The sequence below is a fragment of the Myodes glareolus genome, chromosome 4, assembly GCF_982192425.1.
Source record: "Myodes glareolus chromosome 4, mMyoGla1.1, whole genome shotgun sequence".
NCBI lineage: Eukaryota > Metazoa > Chordata > Mammalia > Rodentia > Cricetidae > Myodes > Myodes glareolus.
Genome location: NC_142029.1, coordinates 5,057,741 through 5,072,979, shown reverse-complemented (window position 1 = coordinate 5,072,979; position 15,239 = coordinate 5,057,741). Strand labels below are relative to the sequence as shown.

Genomic DNA, 15,239 nt, shown 5'->3' with positions numbered 1-15,239 from the left:
GTGTGGATGGCACACGTACCCCTCTATTAAGTATCTGTTGGATGAAAGCTCCTAGTGTTTTACATAGCTTTTCATTTATTCATGAACATGCATTATAACTTTGGTATAAAAAGTTTTTTTAATTCCTTACAAATGATAAACGAAGTACTTAATAAATGCTATTTTTTCATCTTTTCTACTTAAATGCAAATTTATTTACAGCAAAGATCTTGTTGTCCAAGATCTTTTTTTTGCAAGCCCTAAAGTCACCAGCAGGGGCTTTTTCAAGGCTTCTTAACTTCTAAAAACTCAAGAAAAAGGAAAGAAAAGGAAGAAGGAACTGAGTAAGTGGCTGCTGCCTATTAGCAGCTACCCTGGACAGGAAGAGAGAAGATATGAGTATAGAAGGAGCAGGAGCACCAGCACGCACAGGGCACAGAAGCAGTATGAAATGAAGGCCAACTGGCCTCCCACCTCAGTATTATGAAATAAAACAAGGCCTCTGAGCCACATTCCAAGTCCCATAGGAATATTTAAATATGATAAAATATGTGAGCTATATTTAGGGCATAATTGTTACCCTGCCTCAATGGCCTCACTGAATTCCTACACTGCCCAAAACTCTTTATTTCTGAGGACTGGACACTGGTAAGTGAAAAGCTGTTCTTCAGGTGGTTTTATCAAAGCTGATTGAAACTCAGGTGGTTATCAGAAAGGCTACAAGATAACATCTTACATCTGCATAATCCCATCTGACTGGGCACCCCACAGCCCAGCTCAGTGACAACCACTGGGAAAGAACAGGAAGGGGAAAAAAAACCACTTCCCTAGAAAATCTCCATCCATACCCAGGAAAGACCTATTTCTCCCTTTTCTTAGCTAACTTTCTTCTATGTATTCTACAAATAGTTACAAGCTCCCAGCCCCTAACAACTGGAGCAGTTGATTTGCAAGTCTGTTATGGTTAATTGTCACTTTAAGAGACAAGCCATGCCCACTCCCGGTGACGCCTGCCCTTCTCTCGCCATCTTGACCCTCACTGTTCTCTCTTGGTGTGTGCCCCTCTCTCCCGCTTCCCTTCTCAGTCTCTCTCCTCTTCTTCTCTTTCTTCCCACCCCTCCCCTCTAATAAATAAATATCCAACTCTATTCTGTACGATGTGCCTGTCCATGTGCCTTCTACCGGCCGCCTGCTCCAGCCCGTCATGCACCAGCCCGCCCAGGACCCGCCGCCGCTAGGGGGACTGGCAGCCATCTCTGCCTGGGATTAGCTGCGCTATGGGCCCGCTGCCTACTGCCGCCGGGGATCTTGCAGCATTTTTAACAAAGTCTATCTCCTATTAAAGAGTCTTCTTAAGGTCTCATATCCTCAAAAGGAAAAAGGAGCCCAGTTTGGGATACAAATTGGTAGCAAAAGGGTTGGAAAGATGGCCCATCAGGTAAGAATGTATACTGACCACTCTTGCAGAAAACCTGAGTCTGTTCCCAGTATCCACACTGGGCAGCTCACAACTGCCTTAACTCCAGTTCTGGGGGTACTCATGCCTCTCCTCTGCAGGTACCCACATGCAACACATATGCACTCACACAGGAACACAAATACACACATAACTTAAAAATATTAACTCTTGTTGAGCAAAGGTGGTGTTGCATGCCTTTAATCCCAGCACTCAGGAAGCAGAGGCAGGCAGATCTCTGAGTTCGAGGCCAGTTTGGTCTACAGAGCAAATTCCAGGACTGACTCCTTAGCTACTGAGAAACCCTGTCTCAAAAATATATATATAATTTTATATATATTATATATTTATAAATATATAATATATTTATATATATATATAAATAAATAAATAAAATCTTTTTTAGAAATTGGTATCTGGCCTGGTATGATGGCACATGTCTTTAAGAACAGCCTCAGAAGGTAGGCACAGGAAGAGCTATTGAGTTCAAGGCCAGCTTGGTCTACACAAAAAGAGGTCCAGGCCAGCCAGGGCTACATGAATCCCTTGGTTGAAAAGTAAATAAGGAAATGGCAACACAGTGAATAAAGCTGTTTGGTTGAGGTCATACCCAGCACAGGTATTTATTAAGTGTCTATTACACCAACTACATCAGACCCAACTGCTGACCATGATAAACCCTCTTAAAACTGACAGTCTGGTAAAGAAGTTAAACAAATACCCTGACAAAACAATAATAAATAGGGAAAAGTTATTAGACATCAAAGGCGTCCACCAGAGAGACACAAAAACTAGGAGTCACAGTCAGCAAGGTTTATGAAGATCAGTAAAATAAGTTCAACTGTTTAATGACCTGGAACCATATCATAAAGGACCTTTTGAGTTTATTAAAAATTTAGCTTTTATCCCAACAGCTAGGGAAAGACACAGGTTTAACTGTGGTCATTTTCACAAAGACTGGTTGCAGAATAAATGAAGACCAGAGGCAACTATTCTAGACTACTACTACCATCTGAATAAAAGACAATGGAGAAATGACAAATGTTCATTCTCAGGTATGGCAATTATACTACGGTTCCATTCCTATTAGAGGAAGCTGAGAGAGCAGCAGGTCTGAAAGTTTACATGCGCAGGTGGGCAGCAGCCGAGCGACAACACTTGCTTAGCATGTGTCAGGCCACAGTTCCATTCCCAGTTTAGAGATGAAAAGATGGAGAGGAACTGTAACTACAGGACTTGATAATTGTGAGAGAAAACAAACTGCACAGCAGACTGACAGCTGGGGTGAAGGCCTGGGACCAACTGTAAGTCTTACACGCTAGGCTCAAAGCTTTAGCCTGAGAAACTGATTTTTTCTAGATTGTTCTAGCGGGAGACTAAAAGGACGATAAGGACTGAGTCTCCAGAAACAACCGTGCTCCCCTAAGGGTGAGAACCTCCCTCTGCGTAACACCTGCTCAGTTATGTGTCCCTCTTCCTGATGCACACAAATGCTACACCAGAGTGGTGCATCCATTCTGATTCAAATGCCCCGGCAAACCCTAATACCTATGAAGTCATCCTTGCTAATGAAGCTGCTTCTTCAAAGTTCTTTACAATCAGTTAATGCCTTTTACTTTTTTTTCTTTCTTTTAGATGAGGTCTCAACATGTACATCACGCTGGCCTGGAATTTAGCCAGATTCACCTGCCTTTACCTCCTGAGTATTGAGATCAAAGGCATGTACCACTACCCTGGCACAATTTTCTTATTTATTTCTTATTTATTTCCTGGCTAGGATTGAACTTAGAGCCTCACATGCTAGACAGACACTGTAACACTGTGTTGTGTCTCTAGCTGTTAAAATTGTTTGCTTTCCTTTGTGTGTGTGTGTGTATAGTCCTGGCTGTCCTGGAACACAACACTCTGTGGACCATGCTGGCCTCAAACTCAAGAGATCTGCCTGCCTCTGCCTCCCAAGTGCTGGGACAAAGGCATGTACCATCACTGCCTGGTTAAATTTCTTTTTCAATGATGACTTTTCTTTGCTTATGAATCTCACCTTGATTTCTACCATTTACTCCACAGTTTTTAATTATTCAAACACAGGCATATTTCTTCGATTCACACAGTTCAATTAGTTCTTCATCCACACAGAATAAACCATGCCCTCATGGAGGCCTTATTCCAGTACTAAAATATTTTCCACTTATGATGTGGGATGTCCTTCTGTATGTGTATTGCTTTTATTGGTTGATATATTGGTTGATAAAAAAGCTGTTTCGGCCAATGGCTAAGTGGAGTAAAGCCAGATGAGAATTCTGAACAGAGAGAGAGAGAGAGAGAGAGAGAGAGAGAGAGAGAGAGAGAGAGAGAGAGAGAGAGAGAGAGAAAACAGGTGGAGTCAAAGAGATGCTGAAGGAGAAAAATGCCAGAACATCAGAACATTACTGGTAAGCCACAGCCTTGTGGCGATACATAGACTAATAAAAATGTGTTAACTTAAGATATAAGAGCTAGCTAGAGCCATTGGCCAAACAGTGTTGTAATTAATAGTTTCTGTGTGATTATTCAGGTATGGGCAGCAGGGAAATGAAAGCAGTCTCCGTTTACACACTTATGAAATCTTGAGGCTTTTATTTTGCTGTCACCATTACTGCCTAAATGTAGGGACCTAATATAGACTTCAATGTAGAGTCTAATGAACATCACACTGTGAGATGTAAATTATTTATAGGTCCCCCTCAAAAAATACAAAGGTTGCACTTAAAAAGATAGTAGCCAGGCAAGGTGGTATACACCTTTAATCCCAGTACTTGTAAGGCAAGCAGGTGGATTTCTGTGAGTTAGAGGCCAGCCTGGACAGCCAGGTCTCTACAGTAATATCCTGTTGCTGTGGGAACTCCTTCCACTTCTTCAGCCAATAGCCTTTAAGATACCAGCCCACTTAGGCAAGGTCTCTTATACTGTAAATCCAACCGTAAAGCGTGTGCTTGCCCTCTTGCTTCCGGCTCTCGCTTCTGGCTGCTAGCCTCTGTTCCTGTTCTCCATTTGTGCAGAGGACTGTTATCTAGGACAGTGATCATTAATTTTCTCCTAAATAAATAACCCTTTATTATTCATAATTATGAACTGGCGTGGGATTATTTTCTGACTTCCGCCTTCACCCTGTCTTCAAAAAAACTGAGAAAAATAAAATAAAAAAAATAAAAGAAGCAGACCTAAGTTGACTCCTAGAACTTAGCTAAGGCTTAACCCAGTGCCGGGAAGAAAAGACAGTGGATCTCTAAAGCCCACATCCAATTAGCCTCCCCGCAACTGCAAGCCCTATGCCAGTGACAGTGCGGCCTCAACAGCAATGTTTAGAGCACAAGGTGCTCTTCCAGAGGACCCAGGTTTGAGTCCCAGCACCTCTAGCCCCAGGGAACCCAATGACCTCTCCTGGGCTCCATACACAAGCACATATGCAGAACAGACATACACATAAATGAAAAACTTGATCTTAATTTTAAAAGACCGAGATCTCTAATTCAAAAACAAAAAGTCACTGCTGACAACTCCCAAGAAATGATGCCTGAGAATGACTTCTGACTTTCACACACATAAAGAAAATGTGAGGATCCATACATCTATGCCCTGCTTAAACCTTTTTGTTGTTGTTGTTTTGGGGTTTTTTTTTTTTTTTGGTTTGTTTGTTTGTTTTTTATTTTTCAAGACAGGGTTTCTCTGTAGCTTTGGAGACTGTCCTAGAACTAGCTCCTGTAGACCAGGCTGACCTCAAACTCACAGAGATCCGCCTGCCTGCCTCAGCCTCCTCAGTGCTGGGACTAAAGGAGTGCGCCACCACCGCCTGGCTCTCGCTTAAGCCTTTCTACTCCCATATTTTCCTTCTCTACTGTTACCTGTGTTCTGTTCTCCCTCCCAGTCTCCTAGTTTCTACATGCAGTCTAACTTGAAAATTAGAGATGTAAAGCTGGGATTCACGCATGAAGTAGGACATAAAGCATTTGCTTTTCTGCACCTGGTTTGCCTCATTTCATGTAATTATTTTAGTTCCATCCATTTACATGCAAATTTTACACCAAGATCAAACCCAGACCTTCATGCATTCCATACTAACTTAGAATGGTAAATATTTTACCAATCGAGTGCAGGCATAGACAGGAGGGGCGGCTGCTGGTGTATGGGATATGGGAGGTACACAGGTGCCGTGGGGAGAGCATTAAAACAAAGAGAGTATGAACAAGTCATATGGAAACTTACCCTCTCGTAACCAAGCTCTGAAAACATTTTTAAAAGAGAAACTACTTGTTTTCAATGGAACCCATCACATCAAATAAAAAGCAATCTAAATTTTTGAAAATAAACAAAACTGTGTTTTGAGAGTGTAATGGTTTGAATAAGAATGGTCATCGCAGCAGCCAGGCAGTGGTGGCATCTGCCTTTAGTCCCAGCACTCAGGAGGCAGGAGATGAATCTCTGTGAGTTCGAGGCCAGTCTGGTCTACAGAGAGAGTTCCAGGACAGTCAGGGCTACACAGAGAAACCCTGTCTCTAAAATACAACCAAACAACAACAACAACAAAGAATGGCTCCCACAGACTCAATGGATTTAAATGTTTGGTCCCAAGGGAGGGGCACTATTAAGAATTGTGGCCTCGTAGGAGTAGGTGTGGCCCTTTCAGAGGAAGTGTGTTGCTAGGGGTGGACTTTTAGGTTTCAGATGCTTAAGCCAGGTCCAGGGACTCACTCTCTTCCTTCTGCCAGCCGATCCAGATGAGGAACTGTCAGCTACCTCAATAGTACCATGTCTGCCTGCATGCCACCATGCTTCCCACCATACTTTCCAACATAACAATGAACTAAACCTCTGAACCTGTAAACCAGCCCCAATTAAATGTTTTCCTTTGTAAGAGTTGCTGTGGTCATGGTGTCTCTTCACAGCAATAAAAACCCTACCTAAGATGGGACCAGCACCTCATGTATCCCACAGTAGCCTTAGCTTACAAAGTAGCGGAGTATGACCTTGAATTCCTAATCCTCAGCTCCTGCCTCCCAAGCACTGAGAGTAGAAACTGTACCCAGCCCTGCCACCACATATGCCAAAAGAGCAAATGTAGACAGACAGTGGTATTCTTGCTTTTCAGGTGTATATCAGTGCACCACATGTGAGCCTGGTGCCCTCAGAGGCCAAGAGAGCATCAGCTCCCCTGGAGCTGCAGTTCAGAGTTACAGAGGGTTGTGCGCTACTATGTCAGTTACTATGAACTGAACCCAGGTCCTCTGGGACAGTAGTCAATGCTCCTAACTGCTAAGCCAGCTCTCCCACAACCCACCCCCCATCGGAATTCTTAAATTCCAGTTTTTATTTTAACAGAATTAACTCAAAATACAAAGACTGCTTTTATCATCATTTGTGTCCCAAAGTTGGAATGGTGCTCTAAGGTACTAGTTGCAACATACCCCAAGATCTTGAAATAGGAAGCCTCTATTCCAAGTCTATGTTCTCACACCAGAGACTTCAGATCACAGCAACAACCCACTACTCCTCACTTCCATATATATGTTGTCAACTCCAGCTGACATGTACTTGTCTCATCTGCCTCTGGTTTAATACAAAATTCCACTATTATATTTTCATTTCAATTATTCCCCAATATTCAGTATGGACAAGACCAGTAACGCAATTCAACTTGGGACAGTGGAGTTCTACAGATGTAGCTCAGCAGTTTACTCCCTGTCTAGCAGGCAAGACCTGGGTTTACTCCCTGGCACTATAAATAAAATCGGGGAGGGTAGAATAATTTCTAAATAGGCAGGCAATCTCATCAATCAGTCCTAACCCCTGCCTTGTCTTGTCATTGCTTGATTACATTTATTGAGAGAGAGAGAGAGAGAGAGAGAGAGAGAGAGAGAGAGAGAGCGCATGAGTGCATGCATGCATACACCTGTGAATGCTGCCATGGTGTGTATGCAGACATACCCCAGAGAACAATTTTTGGGAACTTGTTCTTTACTTTCACCTGTGGGTTCTAAGGATTAAACTCAGGTCATCAGGTTTAGCAGTAAATGCCTTTAAAGTCCATTCCTGACTTTTCTATCACTAGCTGTATATACCTTTTTAAAAAAATATTCTTTTATATTTATTTTATTCATGCCTATCTGTATGTATGAGCACCATGTGCATGCTTAGTGTTGGTGGAGTCAGAAGAAGGCATGAATCCCCTACTGCTGGAGTTGCCTACGGCTGGAAGCTGCCATGTGGGTTCTATGGAAGAGCAACAAGTGATCTTAATCACTGAGTCAACTTTCCAGCTCCACTGTAGATAATCTTAGAAAAAAATTATAAAAATATCAAGACATCAAGTATGGTAGTTTACAGCTTTCAAAAACTGTATTATTTAAGAAGGCCCCTAAAGAGGCTATTATATCTCCTACTTAAGCAAAATAAACAAACAAAATATATAAACTCACTAGGATTTAAAACATAAATTGGGAATTGAGTAGCGTTTACCTAGCATACATACAACCTTAGATTTGATTGCTAACTCTGCCAAAATGAAAAAAAAAAGTATTAAAAGTATTAAATGAGCCAGGCATGGAGACACATGCCTTTAATCCCAGTATTCAGGAGGTATAGGCAGGAGGATTTCCTGTAAATTCAAGGCCAGCCCGGAATACATACAGGACAGCCAGAGTTATATAAAGAGACACCTTGTCTCCAAAACCAAAAAATAAATAAATGTAGGAGAACACGAATAAAGTAGTCCCACACTAGATCAGAACTGAGCATAATAAGGGGTTCTTTATTTAGGGGGGACTCACAGATCACAGTCCTCTGCAGGAACCAAATTCAGAAGCCAGGCGACAAAGGAGAGGGTAAGCGCACAAGCAAGCACCTTTTTGGTACCCAAGGCCACGCGCAACCTGGTCCAGCCTCTCAAAGTCCATTGGCTGAATGAGGTTCTCCCGCACCTCCCCTTTTTGCCTAAATAAGAGTTTCAAACCCAATAGAACACTATATAGAATAAGAACAGATACCAAGTATAAAAAATTAGAATTACAACCAGCATAAACAATATTAAGCAAGAAACATATATTAAATGTTTCGATAATTATTTTATCCAAAGGAGTCTAAGTCTTGTATTAGAAATGGCTTGACTAAGTCATAAGAGGAAGGTAACTACGACTATCTAGTCTTCAACTCCATTAAAGACCTGAGAAGGGAGATAATATTACTTGAGTAGGCAGGAAGTGCAATTAAGTAGCTTCCAAAATGTGTAGTAAATGACATGGACAACTGGCTACCTGGGCAATCACCCAAAGTCTCATTTGTAACTTTGGAGCAACCAACTTTGCCTAAGGCCTAGAGTAACTGACAGACCATTTTCAGAGGCAGGAAAGTTTTTTAAACTGTCTTACCCTGTCTTGGCAAGGTTTAACAGTCTTTTTTCTTGTATCCTGCCATTGGCTGAAGGAGGCTCCCCAGCAAATAAAGATATGACCTTTAAAGCCATCTCTACAGCCTTGGTTGTCCTGTAATTCACTATATAGCCTACACAAGGCTACATTCTTAAACTAGACTGCTAATCCACAAATACAACAGAAATACAAAACAATCCCTGTAGGGTTGAGTTCCTTTTTTTGGTGGGGAGACACAGAACATCTTTTATCACCACTGTTCCTCTCTAAGATTGATCCCCAGAACCCACATAAAAGCCTGACACCGCACATACTTGTAATTTCAGTTCTAGGAAGACAGAGACAGGAGGACTTGTCAGCTAGCTAGTCAAGTCAAATTAGCAAGCTCCAGCTCACCTCAAAAAGGTAGAAAGCAACTGAGGAAGACACCCAAAACTGAACTCTGGCCTACATAGGCACATGCAGACCCACAAACATGTACACATGTACACATACACCAAAATAAACTCTAAAAATCATTTATTTTATTTTATTTTGGTTTTTTCCCCAAGACAAGGTTTTTCTGTAGCTTTGGAGCCTGTCCTGAAACTCACTTTGTAGACCAGGCTGGCCTTGAACTCATGGAGATTCACCTGCCTCTGCCTCCCAAGTGCTAGGATTAAAGGCATGAGCCGTCACAATCGCCCAGCCTAAAAATAAACTTAAAACCAGTATGGCATGATGGTACATGACTTTAATCTCAGCACTCAGGTGGCAGAAGCAGGTAGATATCTTCGAGTCTGAGGCCAGCCTGATCTATATAGAGCTCCAGGGCAGCCAGGACTACATAGTTAGACCCTCTCTCCAAAAAATTCCAATAAAGAGGTCAAGGGCCCATTCCATCTCTTATCTTACATAAAACACACTGATGCTTCTCTGAGACCAGTATCTCTTACAGGATCACAAATCCATGGTATTAAAGAAATGAGAACTAAATCACTATCACTGCATCAGTAGGAACAATCATATAATACTAGAACAAATGTTCAATAAACTACTTATAGTCAATAGATACTACACACATATTTATTTATTGAACTACATGACAATCTCAGATAGAACAATATACAAGTCATTCAATGTAAAGAGCAAATACACAAAAGGAGCAAAAATCACAAAACTGCCAATAAATTTAAATATTCAGTCTAAAAAAAGTATGTATCAAACGCTACCTCAGAGTAGTAAGACTGTAATTTTTTAGCTAACTTTGATTTTATAATTTTTATAATAATCATTTATTAATGAAAATTAGTTGCTTTTTCAAAAGAAACTAAAACATTCTTTAACATAAACTACAAAGAACATGTCTCTCCATTCAAGAAATATGAGCTATGGGACAGGAGAGATGGCTCAGCAGTTAAAAGCACTGGCTGCTCTTCCAGAGGACCCAAGTTCAATTCCTGGCACCCACATGGCAGCTCACAACTGTCTTTAACTCTAGTTCCAGGGAATCCAACACCCTCATACAGACATACATGTTGGCCAAACGCCAGTGCACACAAAAATAAATAATTCTTAAAAGAAAAAGACAGAAATATGAGTTGTGCATACCAGGAGTTCATCCATGCTAGTCTGACACTTCTCGAGGTTTATCCGTTTGATGGCCACTCTCTCCTTTTTGGGGGCACAGTAAGCAGCTTGAACCACGGCAGTTGCTCCACTCCCTGAAAACAAACACAAGAACAATAACTACACATATAAAGCATGGCATTTTAAATCCCAAACACATAAACAATAACCACACATTTAAACATGACATTTCAAATCCTCCCTTTAAACAGTGAAGACTAAGCCTATCTTACCCCACAATGGACAACAGAAGAGGAGAAACGCCATCGAGAGCTGGTGAATACAGCCTGAAGAACCTCAGGGTCGGCAAGATGGCTCAGTGGGTAAAGGTTTCACCTGCCACCAAGCCTGACAGCCTGAGTTCAAACCCAAGGCCCACATGCTAGAAGAACAAAAATGACTCCAAAAAGATGTCCTCTGACCTCCACACTCACACCATGCATCTGTGCCCCCCCCACACATACTAGATAAATGAAAATGTAACTTAGAATTAAAAATAAAAACACTGCCCTCAGCTATTTCATGTCTGCAGCCAAAAAATAACTGCAAAAAAAATCAAAAATCGTTATGATTCTAGTTCTAAAGTATGATAGCATAGGCCCATACTCTTTGTTCTCCAAATATAACTATATACCATAAAAACTGAAAAATAATCACCAACAGGCTTTGGAAGATATAAAAAGGAAGTAGAGCACCTAGAGACCTGGGGACCAGAAAGCCTATGGTGAACTCACAGCATTTCCCTTTTCTAGCCCTGTTGAGGAATATTATTTTAAGGTGTGTTACTTTTGTTTATGTTGCATTTGTTTAACTCTGTGAAGCTGTGATCCTTTGCCTGTATCAAATGCCTGACCATCTAATAAAGATCTGAACGGCCAATAGCACAGCAGGAGGAAGGACAGGCGGTGCTAGCAGACGGAGAGAATACACTGAAGGAGAAAACTGAGAGAAGGGGTTCAGAAAAGTAGCCCGAGAAGGAGAAGGACATCAGGGCAGCCACCCAGCTACATAGCAATCGAAAGATTTAAAGAAGAGAATGGGAAAAATCAGAGGTCAAAAGGTAGACAGGACAATATAAGTTAAGAAAAGCAGGCAAGAAACAAGACAAGCTAAAGTCGGACGTTTATAGGTAAGACTCTGTGGGATTCATTTGGGAGCTGGCCGGTGGGCCCCCAAAAGAATCCAAAGAGCACAACACCATAATACTACATCTCTCCCTTATGTTTCAGGCCACACAACAGAGAGGTCTGCCCTTCAGAAATACCAAGACAGACAGATGTACAGACAAGTCAACAAACTAGAAAAGACTGCCCTCTGGCTAAAGAACTGTGAAAAGGGCAGCTCAGCACAGACCTAGAAGGTCAAAATATTCCCCCGTCCTCACCCAGGACAGGACTGGCCCAAAGGACCCCGGCACCAGCATGACCATGGTCCTCTACACGTTCCACAGTGTCAGGCAGTTCAGCCCTGCCCACAACTATGGCAATGTGAAGCCAACCAGCCTTTAGCAGTCCATAGGGCCAGCCAGGATCCTGCGCAGGAGCTAGAGTGGTGCCAGAGCAACATTACAAGAGCCCTGAAAACTCAACTACCAAGGGTATTACAACTCCCAAAAGTAGGATAAAAAGTTATACACCAAACCAAAATAGAACAACTGCTTGCCAAAATATAAGAGTAAAATAGAATTAAGAGTCTGCCAACATAATAACCCAAATGTCCAAGATGACATCAGAATGTGTGACACTGGATGTGGTAGTATCCCACCCCTGTAAACCCAGTCCCAAGTCACCTTTGACTATATGACAAGTTAGGGGTCAGCCTGAGAATGTCAAAAAGCTAACAAAAGATTTATATTCCCAATGAAGAAACTTGGGGGAGGGAGGAGTGCTGAGCCTGTAAGACATTTTCTACAGAGCCTGACCCAGGAGTTCCAGCCACAGGACCCACATAAAGGAGGGAAGTGACTCCTGGAAACTGTCCTCTGACCTCTACATAGGTACAGCGTGGGTACACATACACACATACACACACGCACACGCACATGTAACTTAGGAATATGTGTAAGGGGCTGTGCTAGAGACGACTGAGCACTACAGCTCCACCAACACAGCCTGTCCTCAGCCCACGTTCTTGCTTCTTTCAGTCTTGGCACTTGTCTGAAGGAGATGAACAGCAGTGGCTGTCACACTGTGGATTTATCTACAAAGGTTTGTTTGGCACACCAAAAACATCTTTTCTCTTGATGTGAAGAAAAAAATAGTAAAATGTGCACCCAGAAGTTATTTTTCAAGGACCAAATGAACTATACAAATAAGATATATACTGACTGAGAAAAGGCATTTGTTGGGAGCTCAGTGGTGTACAGATCACACAGACAAAATCTGTGAACTCAGAGACAAGATAAAGAGTTTATCTAAACAACAAAGAAAACACTCTGAGGACTGAGCAGCAGGGTCAACAGTGAGCAATCTGTACTCCATGCAGTACATGAAATAATGCTCCCACCCCCAAGATGTAAGTATTCTATCTCAAAAAACTTAAAGACATATTACCCTATATGGCAAAATAATAATAATAAATTTTAGAGCTGGAGAGACAGCTCATGGTTAAAGCACTTGCTACTCTTTTATCTTCCAACATACATTTGGTAGTTGGTATACAGCCACCTCTAACTCCAATTCCAAGGGATTGAATGCCTTCTTCTGGCCTCCACAGGTACCAACCATGAATAGACATACATGTAGGAAAAACATCCACACATCAAATAAAAATACTTTTTTAAAAATACTTGTTAAATATTATCAAGCTAAAGATCAGAAGCTAAGCAAGGTGGTTCATAACTGTAACCCCAGCATTCAGGGTGCAGAAACAAAAGGTTCAGAGTCTAAGGCCAGACTGGTCTGTAGAGTTAGTTCCAGGTCTTACTACATGAGACCCAGTCCCCAAAAAAAATACAAAAGAAAGGAAAGTACAAATCTTAGGATGGGAAGGTGATGTTGAATTATCTGGACGGACTCGATGTAACTAAAAGGATCCACGTCAGTGAAAGAGGGAGGCAGCTGTTCCTCAGGAAGGATAATTAATGGAAGCCAAGGCTGAAAGTGCTGTAGCCATGAACCAAGAAATGAATACTGACACACACTACAGCATGGGTAAACCTAAAAAAAGAATAGGCTAAGAGAGGGAAGTCCAGCATCTAAGACACATATTACCAGATTTCCTTTATGTAAAATGTTCGGAATACGCAAATCCAGAGACAAAATGGTGGCTGCGAGGAGCTGAGAATGAGGAGTGGAAGAGACTCCTCATTCCACTAAGGTAGGTTCACTCTTTCCCTGAGTGACGACTACAAAATATCCTAAGGGCAAAAAGTTTAATCAAGCAGACATTCTAAAACGGTAACTTCTAGCCAGGTATAGTGGCACACACCTTTAATCCCAGAACACAGGAGGCAGAGGCAGAAAAATCTGTTAGGCCAGCCTGGTCTCAGAGACAGGACTACACAGAGAAACTCTGTCTTGAAAACTCTGTCGATGTCCCCTTCCTCCCTGCCCCTATTCCCAAAAACAAGGTTCAGGGCATTATCAAGCCCTTTAAGGTTGTGGAAGTTGTCTTACTCACATTCTCTTCAGCCACCCAGACACCCTCCCTCTCCTCCCTGGCCCAGCACAGGCCTTCCTGACTGCACTACTCTTAAACTGCAACTCCCTCCACCAAGACTGAAGTGTGCACCTGTAAGTCACTCCTCAGACCCCAAGATTACAAGGCCTACTGCACACTGCATTAAGTGTCCATTTTTCATGAACCTAATGCAATTTAGCACCTTCATGCAAGTAAGGTGTCTTTCTATATATTAACCCGCACAATGTTCTCCTTTCAATGCCTGACTCAAAGTTCACCTGTTTTCAAAAACTACTATTGAAGACTGAAATTTACACCACAGCTCCACCAATGATAGAATAAACTTCCATTTCCCAACCATGTGCCCAACAGAGAAATGCTCAAGTAATGATTGCTATTACTCACTTATTTACTCCTTATGCAATTTTCAGTTATTTAACTACTCAAACACATGTGCATATCAAGTATTATTTGGTCTAGGGTGAGCTTATTAAGATTCAAAAGTACTTGAATCTTTCCCAAAACACAGGATAAATTACCCCTACCAGCTCTCCATCCTTCATACATTTCACCAAAATTGCATGGGATCCACACCCCCAACGTCTTAATCACTTGTATGACTGTACACTAAACGTTCTCTTGTACAGTAAGCCCCAGATGGAAAAACATTAAACACTACAGAGAAAATGCTCATTAGTTCTCTCCCTCCTCTAGTCTCTCATCTTCCTCTCAAACATAAAGCAATTTCAAGAAAATGTTGGCAAGTGAGGAGGAAAAATGGTTTATGTATTGCTCAGTAACTGCACTAATCAACACAGTCCTTGGCAGACTGCTGGGCTCAAAACCCAAACATCTGCACTATTGTGAGGCAAAGATACTCACTCCCTTATAACAAGTATTTACTTTCAGTAGACTTTGACTTTAATAAGATTCCCAATCAACCTATAAAATGGTTTGGGGAGACAGCTCCATCCATAAAGTGCTTGCCACACAAGCATGAGACCCTGAGATCACAGACCTAGAACCCAGGTAAAAGCTTGGCATGGCAGCACATGCCTGTGGTCACAGTGCTGAGGAAACAGGAGGCAGGAGGGTCCATTGGAACCCAGTGGACAGCTAGTTTCATTGGAACAGTGAGCAAGGCCAATTTTACCCCCACATTAACTTAAATGTAT

The 15,239-nt window shown here is 41.9% G+C and overlaps 1 protein-coding gene across 1 annotated transcript in view; it reads right to left on the bottom strand.

The window, feature by feature from the left end:
- The window catches only part of Oxsr1 (oxidative stress responsive kinase 1), a 103,422-nt gene that overhangs the window by 66,808 nt on the left and 21,375 nt on the right, over nucleotides 1–15,239 (bottom strand). Inside the window, exon 2 of the mRNA XM_085689032.2 lies at nucleotides 10,426–10,538. Within this exon, the coding sequence (XP_085545158.1) occupies nucleotides 10,426–10,538 (113 nt within the window). The remainder of the gene's footprint in view (nucleotides 1–10,425; nucleotides 10,539–15,239) is intronic.